Here is a 19,006-nt window from a genome sequence, read left to right as displayed (position 1 = left end):
CTGGAAGGGATATTTAATGATCCCTAATACCACTGGAAGGGATATTTAAAGACCCCTAACCCCACTGGAAGGGATATTTAATGATCCCTAATACCACTGGAAGGGATATTTAAAGACCCCTAACCCCACTGGAAGGGATATTTAAAGACCCCTAACCCCACTGGAAGGGATATTTAAAGACCCCTAACCCCACTGGAAGGGATATTTAATGATCCCTAATACCACTGGAAGGGATATTTAAAGACCCTTAATGACCCTTTTGCTTAAGCAATGTTGTACCTTCTGAAAACTTGAGTTAATCCTTGAAACACTGAGTACTTGTACATATCACATTGTTTTTGAGAATGATGAAGTGAACAGTGTAAATCCATTGGTACCCCTACTGGAACCAGGGGGCGAGTTGTGTTGTACCTTGAATAAAGGGTCCCTGTCCATGTATCTGGTCATTTAGTGGAGAGGAAAAAGATCTGTACACTTTCAAAGTCCCAGATGTTTTGTAATGCCTTGATACCTACTGTAGATGTCGAGGGACCAACCAATGTATATATTCATTTAGGATTTTTCCTAAAAAAATCAAATGAGGCAAAGAGGCAAAGAAAGAAGAAACGAGATGTGTTCACTTCACTTCCTGAACAGTAGAATAAAATAACCATGATGGCAGAGATGACTAGGGAACAACAGAGGATGCAATGCAGACATCCACATCACACAACAGTCAGTATCATCACCAGAATGGTGGAGAAATAGGGGTGGGCTAATTACAACAGCTAAGAAAAGAGACTTTGGGTCCAATCTACAGTAGGTATCAAGGCATTCTAAAACATCTGGGATTTTGAAAGTGTACAGACCTTTAAAAAGAAAAAGAAATACCAGTATCATGTATTATTGTAAAGAAATAAAAAAATATTTCTTAACATGGTATTTATTTAATAAGAATAAGGTCAGAAAAGCTGGAATTCTTCATTAATCAAAGGTACATTTGAGGTTTCTCATCCAGTTTTGCTGGCCTGGCCTCTGCATAGATCCTCTCAGTGCCTGGCTGACGTGGGCAGCATTCGTCTCCATTTTATGCAACCCCGCCACTCCATCAAGCCCAGCACTGAGAATAGATCACAGAGCGAGTGAGTCAGAGCATAGGGAGGGAGGGGAGCAGATGAGTCAGAGCATAGAGACAGGAAGGGGAAGGAGGGGATAGAGAGCGGGGGAAAGAGAGAGGGCAAGGACAACAGAGGAGAGAGTAGGTGAGTCAGACCAGAGAGCGAAAGAGAGAAATGAAAAGGTGAAAGAGAAGTGAGTGACAGGGTGAAAAAAGGCTACCGGTGTATCTTCAATCATACAGATGTCTGACGCCATATTATCCCGGTTTTCCTGAGGGCTGATTGAAACCCATTTCACGTTTTCTGAGCCCCTCATTTCAGTTTCATAGTCAAGAATCCCCCTCAATCCCCCGTCCCACTCAGGGGCAAGTGTTTACTCCAACGCCAGTGTAGGTGTGAAATAAACTGAAAAAGCGCATGGTCGTTAAACACCTGCATTTTAATAACCATACATGGTGTACAAAACATTAGGAACACCTTCCTAATATTGAGTTGCACTGATGAATTGAGGCTATTCTGGGGGCGAAAGGGGGTGCATGGACTCTACAAGGTGTGGAAAGCATTCCACAGGGATGCTGGCCCATACTGACTCCAATGCTTCCCACAGCATTTCAATAGTACTTTAAAGTATTTTTACTTAAGTAGTTGCTTTGGGTATCTGTACATTACTATTCATATATTTGACTACTTTTACTTTACTTTACTATATTCCTTAAAGATAATGTACTTTTCTCACCAGTTTCCCAGACACCTAAAAGTATTAATTACATTTGAAATGTTTAGCAGGACAGGAAAATAGTCCAATTCACACTTATCAAGAGAACATCCCTGGTCACCCTGCTGCCTAAACATACATGCTTCGTTAGTAAATAATGTCCGAGTGTTGGTGTACCCCTGGCTCTCCATACATTTAAAAACAAGAAAATCAGGCCATCTGGTTTCCTTAATATATGGAATATGAAATTATTTTTACTCTTACTTTTGATACTAAGGTATATTTTAATCCAAATACTTGGACTTTTTAAGTAGTATTTTACTTTTACTCAAGTACAACAATTGGATACTTTTTTCACCACTGCAGTTGTGCCAAGTTGGCTTGATGTCTGATACAAACAGGAAACTGCTGAGTGTGGAAAAACTCCGTTGCAGTTCTTGACACACTCAACCCAGTGTGCCTGGCACCTACTATCATACCCCATTCAAAGGCACCGAAATATTTCGTCTTGCCCATTCACCCTCTGAACGGCACACATACACAATCCATGTCTCAAGGCTTAAAAATAATGATTTAACCCATCCCCTCCCTTTCATCTACACTGATTGAAGTGGATTTAACAAGTGACATTTATAAAGGGATCATAGCCTTCACCTTGATAGTCTAAAAGAAAGAGCCGGTGTTCTTAATGATTTGTCCACTCAGTGTATGTTCAGAATATAAAATAAAATGGGAGACAGACAACAAGGATTTGGTTCAGACGTGTTTTATATAAATAATAATAAAAAAAGATTAATTGGAAAAAATAAACAAAACCTAATGAACACAATAAAGCCCCTCCCAACACACCAGTGGTGGAGGCCAATGTTTCAGTCTGTTTGTCTGTTCTTAACTCAGCAGTTTCCCTTTCTCAAAGTTTAATCCAGCATGCAGTTTTTATATCAGTATCACTATCCTCAGTTAAAATGAAGAGCTATTCTTTATCAACCGAATTCCTTTTACAATGTGTATCTTTAGGTTCTGTCAAATAAAAGGTTGTCTAAGAACTAAAACCAATGGGGTCAGAGTTCACGAAGGTGGGACTTGCACGGCCAGCCATGCCTCCTCTGGGACAGCCTGAGAGGGGAGGACGGAGGGAGCAAAAGAACAGAGGGGGAACGGAAACACAAAGAGCCACTTCACACAAAGACCCTTGAGGGTACAGTCTGTTTCTCTGCTGCTCTCTGTCCATCTCTCCGCTGTGCGCATGACATCCTTGAAGAGTTTGTAGCCAAATGGTTCAGGAGGAACAACATCAGCAGTTCTCTCTCACCCTTTGCCAAGGATGGGAAAGATAAACCTAAGAGGAGAGAGAGGCAAGCTTTATTCTAGTTCATTTCATTGTACAACTATTGCATGACAAATAGGATGATTTATGACGTACAGACTTGAAGTCTATTTAAAGGGCTTTGCACCCTTCGCATTATTTGAGCATCAAAGGCTTATTTGTCCCTCTGCCTCCGGCAAAACACACAGCGTGTCCCTCTGCCTCCGGCAAAACACACAGCGTGTCCCTCTGCCTCCGGCAAAACACACAGCGTGTCCCTCTGCCTCCGGCAAAACACACAGCGTGTCCCTCTGCCTCCGGCAAAACACACAGCGTGTCCCTCTGCCTCCGGCAAAACACACAGCGTGTCCCTCTGCCTCCGGCAAAACACACAGCGTGTCCCTCTGCCTCCGGCAAAACACACAGCGTGTCCCTCTGCCTCCGGCAAAACACACAGCGTCCTCTGTCCCTCTGCCTCCGGCAAAACACACAGCGTGTCCCTCTGCCTCCGGCAAAACACACAGCGTGTCCCTCTGCCTCCGGCAAAACACACAGCGTGTCCCTCTGCCTCCGGCAAAACACACAGCGTGTCCCTCTGCCTCCGGCAAAACACACAGCGTGTCCCTCTGCCTCCGGCAAAACACACAGCGTGTCCCTCTGCCTCCGGCAAAACACACAGCGTGTCCCTCTGCCTCCGGCAAAACACACAGCGTGTCCCTCTGCCTCCGGCAAAACACACAGCGTGTCCCTCTGCCTCCGGCAAAACACACAGCGTGTCCCTCTGCCTCCGGCAAAAACACAGCGTGTCCCTCTGCCTCCGGAAAGCAGCTGAATAAAGGGGGGAGGCAGCGAGAGGGGCAGCGAGAGAGAGAGAGAGGCAGCGAGAGAGGGAGCGAGGCAGCGAGAGAGGGAGCGAGGCAGCGAGAGAGGGAGCGAGGCAGCGAGAGAGGGAGCGAGGCAGCGAGAGAGGGAGCGAGGCAGCGAGAGAGAGGGGGAGTCAGCGAGAGAGAGGGGGAGTCAGCGAGAGAGAGGGGGAGTCAGCGAGAGAGAGGGGGAGTCAGCGAGAGAGAGGGGGGAGTCAGCGAGGGAGGGGCAGCGGCAACGAGAGGGAGGGGCAGCGGCAACGAGAGGGAAGGGCAGCGGCAACGAGAGGGAGGGGCAGCGGCAACGAGAGGGAGGGGCAGCGGCAACGAGAGGGAGGGGCAGCGGCAACGAGAGGGAGGGGCAGCGGCAACGAGAGGGAGGGGCAGCGGCAACGAGAGGGAGGGGCAGCGGCAACGAGAGGGAGGGGCAGCGGCAACGAGAGGGAGGGGCAGCGGCAACGAGAGGGAGGGGCAGCGCGAGCACAGGCAGGAGTGAGCGCAAGACAATATCCTGCCTGCAGCCCACTCCATCTAGACCAGTGTGAGTCATCCCTATAACACATGAATACAGAGACTGCTGCATATCCGACCAAGTAGCTCTGCAGTGTGTGCGTGTGTTTTATGATTGCCAGTGGAAAGACCGTGTGTGTGAGTGTGTGTGTGAACCTCAGTCCCTAGGAGGATGCCTGAGGAGCAGTGATGCGGTAGATGACTCAGAGAAGCCTAGAATCAGTTTCTCTCATCTCCTCCCTTCCCCAGTCTCCCTGCCTTCCCCAGTCTCCCTGCCTTCCCCAGTCTCCCTGCCTTCCCACACAGGTGGACCGATGAGAGTAAATATTTTTGCAAGAGTGCTTAAAATATCACACCTACAGTCGTGGCCAACAGTTTTGAGAATGACACAAATCTTAATTTCCACAAAGTTTGCTGCTTCAGTGACTTTAGAGATTTGTCAGATGTTACTACGGAATACTGAATTATAATTACAAGCATTTCATAAGTGTCAAAGGCTTTTATTGACAATTACATGAAATTGATGCAAAGAGTCAATATTTGCAGTGTTGACCATTCTTTTTCAAGACCTCTGCAATCCGCCCTGGCATGCTGTCAATTAACTTCTGGGCCACATCCTGACTGATGGCAGCCCATTCTTGCATAATCAATGCTTGGAGTTTGTCAGAATTTGTGGGTTTTTGTTTGTCTACCCGCCTTTTGAGGATTGACCACAAGTTGTCAATGTGATTAAGATCTGGGGAGTTTTCTGCCATGGACCCAAAATATCAATGTTTTTTCCCCCGAGCCACTTAGTTATCACTTTTGCCTTATGGCAAGGTGCTCAATCTTGCTGGAAAAGGCATTGTACATCACCAAACTGTTCCTGGATGGTTGGGAGAACTTGGTCTAGGAGGATGTGTTGGTACCATTCTTTACCATTCTTTCATGGATGTGTTCTTAGGCTAAATGGTGAGTGAGCCCACTCCCTTGGCTGAGAAGCAACCCCACACATGAATGGGGCTCAAGATGCTTTACTGTTGGCATGACACAGGACTGAAGGTAGCGCTCACCTAGTCTTCTCCGGACAAGCTTTTTTACGGATGCCCCAAACAGATCGGAAAGGGGTTTCAGAGAAAATATGACTTTACCCTAGTCCTCAGCAGTCCAATCCCTGTACCCTTTGCAGAATATCAGTCTGTCCCTGATGTTTTTCCTGGAGGAAGTGGCTTCTTTGCTGCCCTTCTTGACACCAGGCCATCCTCCAAAAGTCTTCACCTCACTGTGCGTGCAGATGCGCACACACCTGCCTGCTGCCATTCCTGAGCAAGCTCTGTACTGGTGGTGCCCCGATCCCGCAGCTGAATCAACTTTAGGAGACGATCCTAGCGCTTGCTGGACTTTCTTGGCCGCCCTGAAGCCTTCTTCACAACAATTGAACCGCTCTCCTTGAAGTTCTTGATGATCCGACAAATGGTTGATTTAGGTGCAATCTTACTGGCAGCAAAATCCTTGCCTGTGAAGCCCTTTTTGTGCAAAGCAATGATGACGGCACGTGTTTCCTTGCAGGTAACCATGGATGACAGAGGAAGAACAATGATTCAAGCGCCACCCTCCTTTTGAAGCTTCCAGTCTGTTATTCGAACTCAATCAGCATGACAGAGTGATCTCCAGCCTTGTCAACACTCACACCTGTGTTATCGAGAGAATCACTGACATGTCAGCTGGTCCTTTTGTGGCAGGGCTGAAATGCAGTGGACATGTTTTTTGGGGATTCAGATCATTTGCATGGCAAAGAGGGACTTTGCAATTAATTGCAATTCATCTGATCACTCTTCATAACAATCTGGAGTATATGCAAATTGCCATCATACAAACTGAGGCAGCAGACTGAAAATGAATATGTGTGTCATTCTCAACTTTTGGCCACGACTGTACACACACATGGTTATTATAGTTGATATATATATATATATATTTTTTTTAAATGGTTTAGTTTGCTTTCAGACCTGAATTACTAGTTTATTTACTTTGAGAGAAACATTCTTATTTCATTTGTTTCTATTATTTTGTTTATTTTTAGTGTTAAGGACAGAAAGTAGCATATACATGGGAGGCTAGCAACCATTTATGTGATGAATAGTTGTTTTTTGGGATGTCACTTCTTGCCACTGGTGGGCAGTAATGTTTTTTTATTTTTAAATTAGGTCTGTCAAACGATTAAATCGAGTTAATGGCATTAGTTCACCTTAAACAAAGGTTACGAACAGAAAGCCATTGATGCGCCCAATGTTGAGTAGGCCTTCTCCCTCTTATGAATGTTCTTGAAGTTTAATGCACGCACACACACACACTTAAAGCATTCTAAATGAGCGACTAGGGGGGGAATAAAACTTGTCCAACCAATGTTAGGAATGACTGTAAAATCATATGTACTGTTCAGATAACTTTACACATACAGTCCTACACATTCTCCCACCCAAACCCTTTAACTGGGTGAGTTCGTTTTGCATGGACTGGTGCACTGGGTAGGCAGAGTTAACACATTTTAGACCTTCCAATAAGTCCTTAAGTAAAATCTCCACCCACCCGGGGCACCGGGCCATGCAAAACGAACTCGCCCACTTACTGGCGCTCTCACACCCCCCACTCTTTAAACGGATCTCTGAGTAGCCCATTGCCTTTGCAGTTCTTCCTTTGCCATCTAAATTAGTCAGTGATCAAGTTCTCAGTTTGTTAGCTAGGTAGGTAACATGACTAGCTAGCTAAACCAATGTAGTTTTATGAAACACCAAAAACAGCGTCTCGTGAGTAGTTTAAAACGGCCAGCGACGTGCGCACGAATCCGCAGCAGAAAGAAAGCGCCCCGGTAATATTGGCCTTAACTTTCACATGATTTTGGCTAGAGGCACACGGTCTTTAGCGCTGTAAAATCATCATGCCTGTTCGCCCCGCTATCATCCAGAAGGCGAGGTCAGTACAGGTGCATCAAAGCGGGGACCGAGAGACTGAAAAGCAGCGTCTATCTCAAGGCCATCAGACTGTTAGACAGCCATCACTAACATAGAGAGGCTGCTGCCAACATACAGACTCAAATCTCTGGCCACTTAAATAAACGGACTTAATAAAGGCATCAGTCATTTTAATAATGTTCACATAGAGGTATCACTAGTCACTTTAAATAATGCCACTTTTAATCATGTCCTACATTACTCATCTCATGTACAGTTGAAGTCGGAAGTTCACATACACTTAGGTTGGAGTCATTAAAACTCCTTTATCAACCACTCCACAAATTTCTTGTTAACAAACTATATTTATTTTTGGCAAGTCGGTTAGGACATCTACTTTGTACATGAGGCAAGTCATTTTTCCAACAATTGTTTAGACAGATCATCTCCCTGAATCACAATTCCAGTTGGTCAGAAGTTTACATACACGAAGTTGACTGTGCCTTTAAACAGCTTGGAAAATTCCAGAAAATTATGTCATGGATTTATTTAGAAGCTTCTGATATCGTTCGTCTGACATCGTTTGAGTCAATTGGAGGTGTACTTGTATTTCAAGGCCTACCTTAAAACCCAGTGCCTCGTTGCTTGACATCATGGGAAAATCAAATCAAAAGAAATCAGCCAAGACTTCAGATAAAACATTGGAGACCTCCACAAGTCTGGTACATCCTTGGGAGCAATTTCCAAACACCTGAAGGTACCACGTTCATCTGTACAAACAATAGTACGCAAGTATAAACACCATGGGACCATGCAGCCGTCATACCGCTCAGGAAGGAGATGCGTTATGTCTCCTAGAGGTGAACGTACATTGGTGAGAAAAGTGCAAATCAATCCCAGAACAACAGCAAAGGACCATGTGAAGATGCTGGAGGAAACTGGTACAAAAGCATCAATATCCACAGTAAAACAAGTCCTATATCGACATAACCTGAAAGGCTGCGCAGCAAGGAAGAAGCCACTGCTCCAAAACCACCATAAAAAAAGCCAGACCATGGTTTGCAACTGCACATGGGGACAAAGATCATACTTTTGAGAAATATCCTCTGGTCTGATGAAACAAAAAGAGAACTGTTTGGCCATAATGACCATTGTTATGTTTGGAGGAGAAAGGGGGAGGCTTGCAAGCCGAAGAACACCATCCCAACCGTGAAGCACAGGGGTGGCAGCATCATGTTATGGTGGTGCTTTGCTGCAGGAGGGACTGGTGCACTTCACAAAATAGATGGCATCATGAGGGGGAAGATTATGTGGATATATTGAAGCTACATCTCAAGACATCAGTCAGGAAGTTAAAACTTGGTCGCAATTGGGTCTTCCAAATGGACAAGCATACTTCTAAATTGTGGCAAAATGGCTTAAGGACAACAAAGTCAAGGTATTGGAGAGTCCATCACAAAGCCCTGACCTCAATCCCATAGAAAATGTGTGGGCAGAACTGAAAAAGCGTGTGCGAGCAAGGAGGCCTTCAAACCTGACTCAGTTACACCAGCTCTGTCAGGAGGAATGGCCCCAATTCACTCTACTTATTGTGGGAAGCTTGTGGAAGGCTACCCGAAACGTTTGACCCAAGTTAACCTCTTGGAACACTAGGGGCAGTATTTCATTTTTGGATGAAAAAATGTTCCCGTTTTAAACAAGATATTTTGTCACGAAAAGATGCTTGACTATGCATATAATTGACAGCTTTGGAAAGAAAACACTCTGATGTTTCCAAAACTGCAAAGACATCTGTGAGTGACACAGAACTGATGCCACAGGCGAAACCAAGATGAAACTTCAAACAGGAAATGAGCAAAATTTGAGGCGCTGTTTTCCATTGTCTCCTTATATGGCTGTGAATGCGCCCTGAACGAGCCTACACTTACTGCCGTTTCCCCAAGGTGTCTGCAGCATTGTGACGTGTTTGTAGGCATATCATTGGAAGATTGGCCATAAGAGACTACATTTACCAGGTGTCCGCCCGGTGTCCCTTGTCGAAATTGGTGCGTAATCTCCAGCTGCAAGCATTCTTCCATGTGATTCAGAGGAGAGACCAGACTTGAATTTGTTAGATTACTAGTTAGAGATTACTGCATAGTCAAAACTAGAAGCACAAGCATTTCGCTACACTCGCATTAACATCTGCTAACCATGTGTATGTGACCAATAAAATTGGATTTTTAAAGACACAAGCATTGACTGAAGCCAAATGTTTAATACTAGCCCAAGGTACACTACATGATCAAAAGTAAGTGGACACCTGTTCACCGAACAACTCATTCCAAAATTATGGACATTAATATGGAGTTGGTCCCCCTTTTTCTGCTACAACTCTTCTGGGAAGGCTTCCCACGAGATGTTGGAACATTGCTGTGGGGACTTGCTTCCATTCAGCCACAAGAGCATTAGTGAGGTCGGGCAATGATGTTGGGTGATTAGGCCTGGCTCACAGTCAACGTTCCAATTCATCCCAAAAGGTGTTTGATGGGGTTGAGGCGAGCGCTCTGCAGGCCAGTTAAGTTCTTCCACACCAATCTTCACAAACCATTTCTGTATGGACCTCGCTTTGTACACAGGGGCATTGTCATGCTGAAACAGGAAAGGACTTCCCCAAACTGTTGCCACAAGGTTGGAAACACAGAATTGTCTAGAATTTTATTGTATGATATAACTTTAAGATTCCCCTTCACTGGAACTAAGGGGCTTAGCCCGAACTATGAAAAACAGCCCCAGACCATTATTCCTCCTCCACCGAACTTTACAGTTGGCACTATGCATTGGGGCAGGTAGCATTGTCCTGGCATCCGTCAAACCCAGATATGTCTGTTGGACTGCCAGATGGTGAAGCGTGATTCATCAGTCTAGAGAACGTGTTTCCATTGCTCTAGAGTCCAATGGCGGCGAGCTTTACACCACTACAGCCGACGCTTGGCATTTGCGCATGGTAATCTTAGGCCTGTGTGCGGCTGCTCGGCCATGGAAACCCATTTCATTAAGCTCCCGACAAAACAGTTCTTGTGCTGACGCATCTTTCAGAGGCAGTTTGAAACTCGGTAGTGAGTGTTGCAACCGAGGACAGACGAATCCAATAACTTGAAGGGGGTGTCCCAATACTTTTGGATGTATAGTGTAGATCACAGCCAGTCATTTTCAATGGGAGACAATGAATCATAGTAGGCAGACCCAAGCAAGAGGTAGCGAGGTCCTATTGGTGCGTTCTAGCATGCATTTGCATATTTCCGTTAGGGAACGCCAATAACTAAAATTCGCCCTTGCATTCCTAAAGAAAGCCATTTTTTAAAATTACTTTGGCAAAGGGTAAAATCTACAAAACTTAGTCCACTCAGATTCTAGTTTTGGAAACAGAAAACTGTATTGAGATGTTTAATCGATGAGAAAATTCACAGAATGTCGGCCAAAATCCATCTCCTTCCATCTTCTCCCACTGGGATTCCTTTTATTACCATATTTGGCAGTGAGTGGAAACGCCAACTAGATGCTTCACATTTATACATCCGGTGAAATATCTGGCTCATTGTTCCATCTGTGCTGAAGCTGTGATCCGTTCTGCGCTTAAAAGGGTCAGTGCGGAAACATGTGCGCTTAAAAAAGGTTCCGTGCATTGAAGAAAAAAGTTTCCGCTGATAAGCCGGTCACGTGTTAATGTGGTAACTTTGACAGCCCTAGTTTAAATGAGAAAGTCAATCTCAATGGGACTTTAAAAGGATTAGCGCTGAGACTGGTAATAGAAATATGGTCAACTGACCACCGGTGGTTTAGGGTTTGCTGTCGCCATTGTTCACGCTCCACGCCTGCCCTTTGGCTAGCAGATTACTTCCCCGTTAGCACGCAACAGCTAGTGAGTGATGCACAAGATAGGCCTATTTGAAACATCCCTATCACCTGGCAGCATTTACCCACCAGATTCAGAATCTTTAAAAAATATATATGTTTTTAATAGCTTGAAAACCCCATTGGATGTTTCCCAGAAGTTCAGGGGAAACTTCAACTGAACATAATTCATGATGGTTTTTATTTTAGTTAGTTGGAGTCAAAGTAGTCCAGTAGGTTTTTCCAAACAGGTTTGTTAATGATTTTATTTCAGTTTACGAAATATTTTTTCTCAGGATTCGTTTTAATTTCCAACAATAACCTTGCGACACACAAACCTACACACACACCCTTCTCACCAGATGGGTTGTTGAGGTGGGGTCATTGCTGTTTGCAGGTGGAGAACTTGCGTATCTTGCTGGCTGTGGAGACTCCTTTGCGGGAGGGATTGGATGAGGAGGAGGACCTGCGCTCTGGCTTGGCCTTGCTCTCTGTCCCGTTTACACACACAGGCTTGGCCTGGGCCCGGCTCAGATCCACCTCAGCCTCATCCTCCTCTGGTACCTGCCCTGGAGGACAGAGAGAGAGAATATAGGCCGGTCAACACAAACACAGAGACAAACACCATGAACATCTGCAGAGGCAATCACACATCACCTTCAGATAATCTACTGCTTTCATCATGTAGAAAGCGCATTTATAAAAACATGTTTTGAGAGAGACGAGACCTTTAGAATAAAACTCTTCCTCCTCAATAGCACTAAAATATCAAAGCAGATAGAGACTGGGGGACAAAACATTGTCAAAAGAAAACCCCACCAGAAAATCCATTGAGTGACTGACTGCTTCATCAGATTTCATCTATTGATCTTTCTGACCAGTCGGGTCAAAAGATCAATGGCGATTGGGCCAGTGAGAGCAGACAGTAAGAAGAGACAACCAATCAGAGTGGTAATGGAGTTGTGTCTGCACAGTAGTACCCTTTTAAAAGTTGTTTTTCTCTCAATACATTTACAGATACTAAATGACATTAAGTGACATTATTAAAAAGGCCAAAGCTGTGTGCCAACTAATCCGTTTGAAATGTCACCTTATTTAAGGTGTGTTTAGCAGACAGAGAAGATTGTGGCTCTGAGGTAATGTTATGAGTTAGTGTTGACTGTTGAGTGAGTGCGTGTGTGTGGGTGGGAGAGTGGTGCCTGGAATCACCATTCATACTCCCACACTGTAAGCTATTATTAGATGCATTCACCCACTGCCATTCAAGCTCTCTGTGGTGCCATTGAAAATGTTTTTTTTTTGTAGGTCATCAAGCTTCAAAGCGACAAGGACTACTGCCATTATGTTATCATTTCCCTTGTTGCCTAGCAACACATTTATGAAAGAAGGAAAGACTCGCTAACGAGTTCAGAATTCTGCACGGATGGCGGTCCCGTGTGGCTCAATTGGTAGAGCATGACGTTTGCAACGCCAGGGTTGTGGGTTCGATTCTCACGGGGGACCAGTACGAAAATGTATGCACTCACTACTAAGTCGCTCTGGATAAGAGCCTCTGCTAAATGACTAAAATGTTAAATGTTTAAATCCTCGTAAGCCATTATAACCAACTGACTCAGCAAAGAGGATTATTTATTGATTTAGAAGTGCAACTGTCGACAAAAATGTCTACAGTGCAACAACTGAGGGAAAAGGTTGCATTTCCATTAGAAGGGTTTTCCCAGAGCTATATGATATACAACACTTAACAGTCTAGACTGGTTACGTCATCTACAAGTGGAATACAGTATTAGAAGGACAACTGAATCCTGTCAAGACTGCAACACTCCGTCCGCAAGCCTTTTAAATGGAACTCACTAAACACTTCTCATCTATCCTTCTGGCTGTAGTCTATCCTCCCTCCATCTGAACTCCTCTCTCTGACCCCATATGTATGTAATGTATATATATATATCCCTCTCTCTCTCTTTCACTCCCACTCATATTTTAGTGTGTGTATGTGTCACAAACACAGTATTTCTCTCTGTGCCTACCTGGCACAGTGAAGTCCTGAGTGTAGATGATGTCATCCTCCTGGTCATAGAACTCCTGGTCCTCTTCCTCGGTGTAGCCGTGCAGGTCTTCCAGGTAGGGCACCACCGTCATGCTGCGCCACACGTCCCGGCTCTCCGCGCTGGCTGGGATGGGCACCGGGGGCTCCGTTGGTGGGTGTTTTTTACGTACCCAGCTGGGGAAGAATGGAAGGGAGGGGGTATTGTATTAGTAGTTACTAAACTAGTCTTGGCACAAAATCTTACTTAGGTAAGCCAGTTGGTTAGCCTTATACCGAGCCAATACGCTGACCCACATAGTGGTTTGTATCATGACTGAAGTCAGTATTCATATGGCGTCACCTAGCTACATTTTAATGCAACCCAACCAGATATGGAAACGGAGTGTGTATTTCAGAGCGTGACGAATGGGGTTGGTTTACTTCTGCCTTCCTGCTTTTCTTTCCTTCACGGCACCGTGCTGCTATAAAGAGTTTAAATGAGGCAGCAGAGACAGCTGTGGAGGGTCTTTCAGTAGAAGGGCTGCCGAGGAGGGTGATTAAGGTTATTTTTCTCCCGCTCTCTATCCCTCAACTTCATTTCTTTCCCTTTCACCCTCTTTTCTCTCATTCACTCCACAAATTGCAGGAGGGCCAAGAACCCCTTTGTAGCACAAGGATGCCTCTGTCATTAGTAACCATGGAAACAAAGTCTCATCGCAGCCGTTGGAGCTCGTTTTAGTTAAGAGGGTTAAAACCCAGAGAGTCCTCTCAAACTGCAGTCTCCTTCTCCTTGAACACACAGAAAGGGAGAAAATGGATTTCAGCATGCTTTGAACAGCTTCTCTCCCCCTCCCCCTCCATTCTTCCTCTCCCTCTAATCCACTGACGTCATCGGAGCACCACGTCAGTATCAGTGAGCCTCAGAAATGGACAGTGTAACTAATAATAATATTAAGCCTATGATGGGACGTGTTGGGGTTTAGTAATTAAGGCTTTTAATGTCACAATGGATAATGAAATAGACAATATCGCATACCAATAAAAAAAAAACAATATGGTTCCTCCGTTTCCAGTGTACCATTTCATTTTGAAGCAGCTAGACTGCACCACAAGGTATGCTAAATTACCCATTTTCTGAAGAACACACACACAGATCAGTAATTTGAAGCCTCTCCAAGGCAGAATGACATTGTCTGAGGTTGAAGGCTGCTGGTGGCACCTTCGGGCTCATAGTAGGGCTCATAGTAGGGCTCATAGTAGGGCTCATAGTAGGGCTCATAGTAATAGCTGGAACTTTATCAAACGCATCATAAACATAATTTCCATGTGTTCGATCCCATTACATTCACTCTCAGCCATTAATATGAACACAGTGTTGCTACATCTGCTGCCTCATGTCTCAGTCGGTCTGTCCCCGATTCTGGAAGAGCAGTGGAACCAGAGAATCACGACAGTCATTCTAACTCTGTGTGGAACTCTCGATCAGTCTGATATTAACAGTGACAGGGTTAACAGCATCGCTAAGGGCAAAGAGAGCACAGCCTTCTGTATGGACTGTGGCACGGTCAGGGTGACAGCCATTTTAGTTCAATCGAATCAGAAGATGAAAGAAATTGAAGTAAAGACTTTGGTCTATTTTCAACATGGATGACTTCAGTCACTTACTTGTGTTGCCTGATGTGCTGTATGGAAAACCTCTTGACGGGGTCATATTCAAGCATTCCTGGTAAAGACAAACAAGCAATGTAAGAACAGAGGAACGGTGGAGAAAATAAGAAATGGGGGGAATAAATGTATTCTATAGAGGAAGAGAAAACATTTCACTGTATACCACATCTGTTAGGAGACGCCAACAAACAGGGAACCTATCACCTACGCCGAATCAAAGCACTAACAGCCCTATAAGGATCTGCATTTCCCCATCCTTACTACAGCCCATCTTTCTCTCCATACTTACTACGCCGTAGCCAGCTGCAAAGACAAGGTGGAGGCTATCCCAGGACAGATAATGGAGACATGAACTGCCCACAATACAAATACAATAACAAAATGTCACTAGAGCATCGTAAAATGCCACAGTAAGGTTCCCACAGTGCTTCAGCAAAGAAATAATAAATCTGATCTCTCTCATATATTGATTAGCCTACACTAGGGCTGAAAGGGCTGAAAGGGCTGAAAGGCGGGAACCCTTTTACTGAGATTAACCACCCACAACCTTTTTCCCGGGTTAAATAACTGTGAGAAAATAAATAATCATCTATTATTTCTATGAACAGCATGGTGTGAAATGGAACTGTTAAATGAAATGTGATGTGTAAATCTGGCTTCTCTACAGCCTCTGTATGGTGAATCAACGCTCAGGGTGGGGAGACAGCTCATTTCACTATGGAGCGCAGTTCACAATGCATGTAGACCTATCATGGTCTCTTTTCCCTTTTTTTTGACAGGTAGGCCTACATTTGCTGCAGCGTAGCTGGTGCTACAATACTATGGAGACCGAATGTGTGTCTAATTTACCAATCTCCATCTGGATGTCGGGGGTCACCTTGTTTTTTTAAATTGTAAAGAATCATTTTAATTGCAGCTGCAGAGTTAAAATAAAAAAAACTGAAAGTATTCAGACCCTTTGCTATGAGACTCAACATTGAGTTGATCCTTGAGATGTTTCTACAACTTGGTACCGGAACGCCAAGTGTAGGACCAAAAGGCTCCTTATAACAGCTTCTACCCCCAAGCCTGCTGAATAATTCATAAAAATCGCCATCTGAACAATTTACATTGACACACATTTCCCCCCCCCCTTGTACAATGCTGCTACTCACTGTTTGTTTGTTACCTACGCAGTCACTTCGCCCCCACCTACATGTACAGATTACCTTAACTAGGCTGTACCCCCGCACACCAACTCTGTATCGGTGCCCCCTGTATATCGCCTCAATGTTATTCTTATTGTGTTGCTTTTTATTTTAGCCTACTTGGTAAATATTTTCTTCTTGAACTTCACAGTAAAGTCTACACTTGTGGCAAATAAAGTTTGATTTGGAAAGGCACACACCAGTTTATATAAAAAGGGTCCAAACAGCTGACAGTGCATGTCTGAGCAAAAACCAGGCCATGAGGTCAAAGGAATTGTCTGTAGAGCTCCAAGACAGGATTGGGTCGAGGCACAGATCTGGGGAAGGGTACCAAAACATTTCTGCAGTATTAAAAAAAGGTTCCCAAGAACACAGTGGTCTCCATCATTCTTAAACGGAAGATGTTTAGGACCACCAAGACTCTTCCTAGAGCTGGACGCCCTGCCAAACTGAGCAATCAGGGGAGAAGGGCCTTGTTCAGGGATGTGACCAAGAACCCGATGGTTACTCTGACAGAGCCCTAGAGTTCCTCTGTGGAGATCGGAGAACCGTCTCTCTCTTCACCACTCCACCAATATGTCCTTTATAGTAGAGTGGCCAGATGGATGTCACTCCTCAGTAAAAAGGCACATGGTAGCCGGCTTGGACTTTGCCAAAAATGTCACTTCTGGAGGAAACCAGACACCGCTCATCACCAGGCCAAAACTATCCCTAGGATGAAGCATGGTGGTGGCAGAATCATGCTGTGGGGATATTTTTCAGCAGCAGGGACTGAGAGACTAGTCAGGATTGAGGGCAAGAACAAAGTAACCTACTCCAGAGCACTCAGGACCTCAGACTGTGGGCAAAGGTTCACCTTCCAACAGGACAACGACCCTAAGCACAAAGCCAACACAACGCAGGAGTGCCTTCGGGACAAGTCTCTGAATGTCCTTGAGTGGCCAACCCAGAGACCGGACTTAAACCCGATCGAACATCTCTGGAGAGACCTGAAAATGGCTGTGCAGCGACACTTCCCATCCATCCTGACAGCGCTTGAGGGGACCTGCAGAGAAGAATAGGAGAAACTCCCAAAATACGTGTGCCAAGCTTGTAGCATCATACCCAATTGCTGCCAAAATGTGCTTCGATACAATAATGAGTAAAGGGTCTGAATACTTATGTAAATCTATTGGTATTTTATTTTGAATAAATTTGCCAAAAAAAATCTAAAACCCATTTGGGGTATTGTGTTGATTGATGAGGAAATAAAACAAGTTAATAAAACACTTTAGAATAAGGCAAATGTGGAAAAAGTGAAGGCGTCTGAAAGCACACAGACAGTACCAGTCAAAAGATGACTACTCATTCAAGAGTTTATTTTTTACTATTTTCTACATTGTAGAATAGTGAAGACATCAAAACTATGAAATAACACATATGAAATCCTGTAGTAACCAAAAATAGTAGCCATCCTTTGCCTTGACAGCTTTACACACTCGTGGCATGCTCTCAACCAGCTTCATGAGGTAGTCACCTGGAATGCTTTCCCAACAGTCTTGAAGGAGTTCCCACATATGATGAGCACTTGTTGGCTGTTTGTCCTTCACTCTGTGGTCCAACTAATCCCAATTGGGTTGAGGTCGGGTCACCTGATCAGGCACTCCATCACTCTCCTTGGTCAAGTAGCCCTTACACAGCCTGGAGGTGTGTTTTGGGTCATTGTCCTGTTGAAAAACTAATGATAGTGGGACTAAGCGCAAACCAGATGTGATGGCATATCGCTGCAGAATGCTGTGGTAGTCATGCCTTGAATTCCAAATAAACAGACAGTGTCTTCAGCAAAGCACCCCCACCTCCATGCTTCACGGTGGGACCTATTCATATGAAGATCATCCGTTCATCTACTTTTCGTCTCACAAAGACACAGCGGTTGGAACCAAAAATCTCAAATTTGGTCTCAGACCAAAAGGACAGACTTCCACCAGTCTAATGTTCATTGCTAGTGTTTCTTGGCCCAAGCAAGTCTTCTTATTGGCGTCCTTTAGTAGTGGTTTCTTTGCAACAATTCAACCATGAAGGCCTGATTCACGCAGTCTCCTCTGAACAGTTGATGTTGAGATGTGTCTTACTTGAACTCTGTGAAGCATTTATTTGGGCTGCAATCTGAGGTGCAGTTAACTCTACTGAATTTTGGGTCTTCCTTTCCTGTGGCGGTCCTCATGAGAGCCAGTTTCATCATAGCGCATGATGGTTTTTGCGACTGCACTTGAAGAAACTTTCAAAGTTCTTGAAATTTTCCGGATTGACTAACCTTCATGTCTTAAAGTAATGATGGACTGTCGGTTCTCTTTGCTTATTTGAGCTGTTCTTGCCATAATATGGACTCGGTCTTTTACCAAATAGGGCTATCTTCTGTACACCACCCCTACCTTGTCACAACAACTGATTGGCTCAAACGCAATAAGGAAACAAATTCCACAAATTAACTTAACAAGGCACACCTGTTAATTGAAATGCATTCCAGGTGACTACCTCATGAAGCTGGTTGAGAGAATGCCAAGAGTGTGCAAAGCTGTCAAGGCAAAGGGTGCCTACTTTGAAGAATCTCAAATATATTTTGATTTGTTTAACTCTTTTTTGGTTACTACATGATTCCATGTGTGTTATTTCATAGTTTAGGTCTTCACTATTATTCTACAATGTTAAATCAAATAAAAACTTAGGTGTGTCCAAACTTGTGACTGTGTGTAGGAGCGTGAGAGATCCTAGCCTACCCATTTCAGGTAATACATTCTATGCAGCATTAACCTTATATTTAGCTAATTAATAATGGGCTATGAATAATA

General features: G+C 44.4%; 1 protein-coding gene across 1 annotated transcript in view; it reads right to left on the bottom strand.

Moving 5' to 3' along the window:
* Positions 1–2,562: 2,562 nt before the first annotated feature.
* The window catches only part of LOC124009658 (serine/threonine-protein kinase STK11-like), a 35,762-nt gene continuing 19,318 nt past the window's right edge, over positions 2,563–19,006 (bottom strand). The window contains exons 8-11 of the mRNA XM_046321681.1: positions 14,989–15,046; positions 13,325–13,518; positions 11,654–11,863; positions 2,563–3,151 (exon numbers count right to left, since the gene is read on the bottom strand). Of these exons, the coding sequence (XP_046177637.1) occupies positions 11,676–11,863; positions 13,325–13,518; positions 14,989–15,046 (440 nt within the window). The 3' untranslated portion in view covers positions 2,563–3,151; positions 11,654–11,675. The remainder of the gene's footprint in view (positions 3,152–11,653; positions 11,864–13,324; positions 13,519–14,988; positions 15,047–19,006) is intronic.

This window comes from Oncorhynchus gorbuscha, linkage group LG22, assembly GCF_021184085.1.
Source record: "Oncorhynchus gorbuscha isolate QuinsamMale2020 ecotype Even-year linkage group LG22, OgorEven_v1.0, whole genome shotgun sequence".
Taxonomy (NCBI): Eukaryota; Metazoa; Chordata; class Actinopteri; order Salmoniformes; family Salmonidae; genus Oncorhynchus; species Oncorhynchus gorbuscha.
Note: the sequence above shows the minus strand (reverse complement) of the source record. Positions and strands in the feature narration are given on the sequence as shown.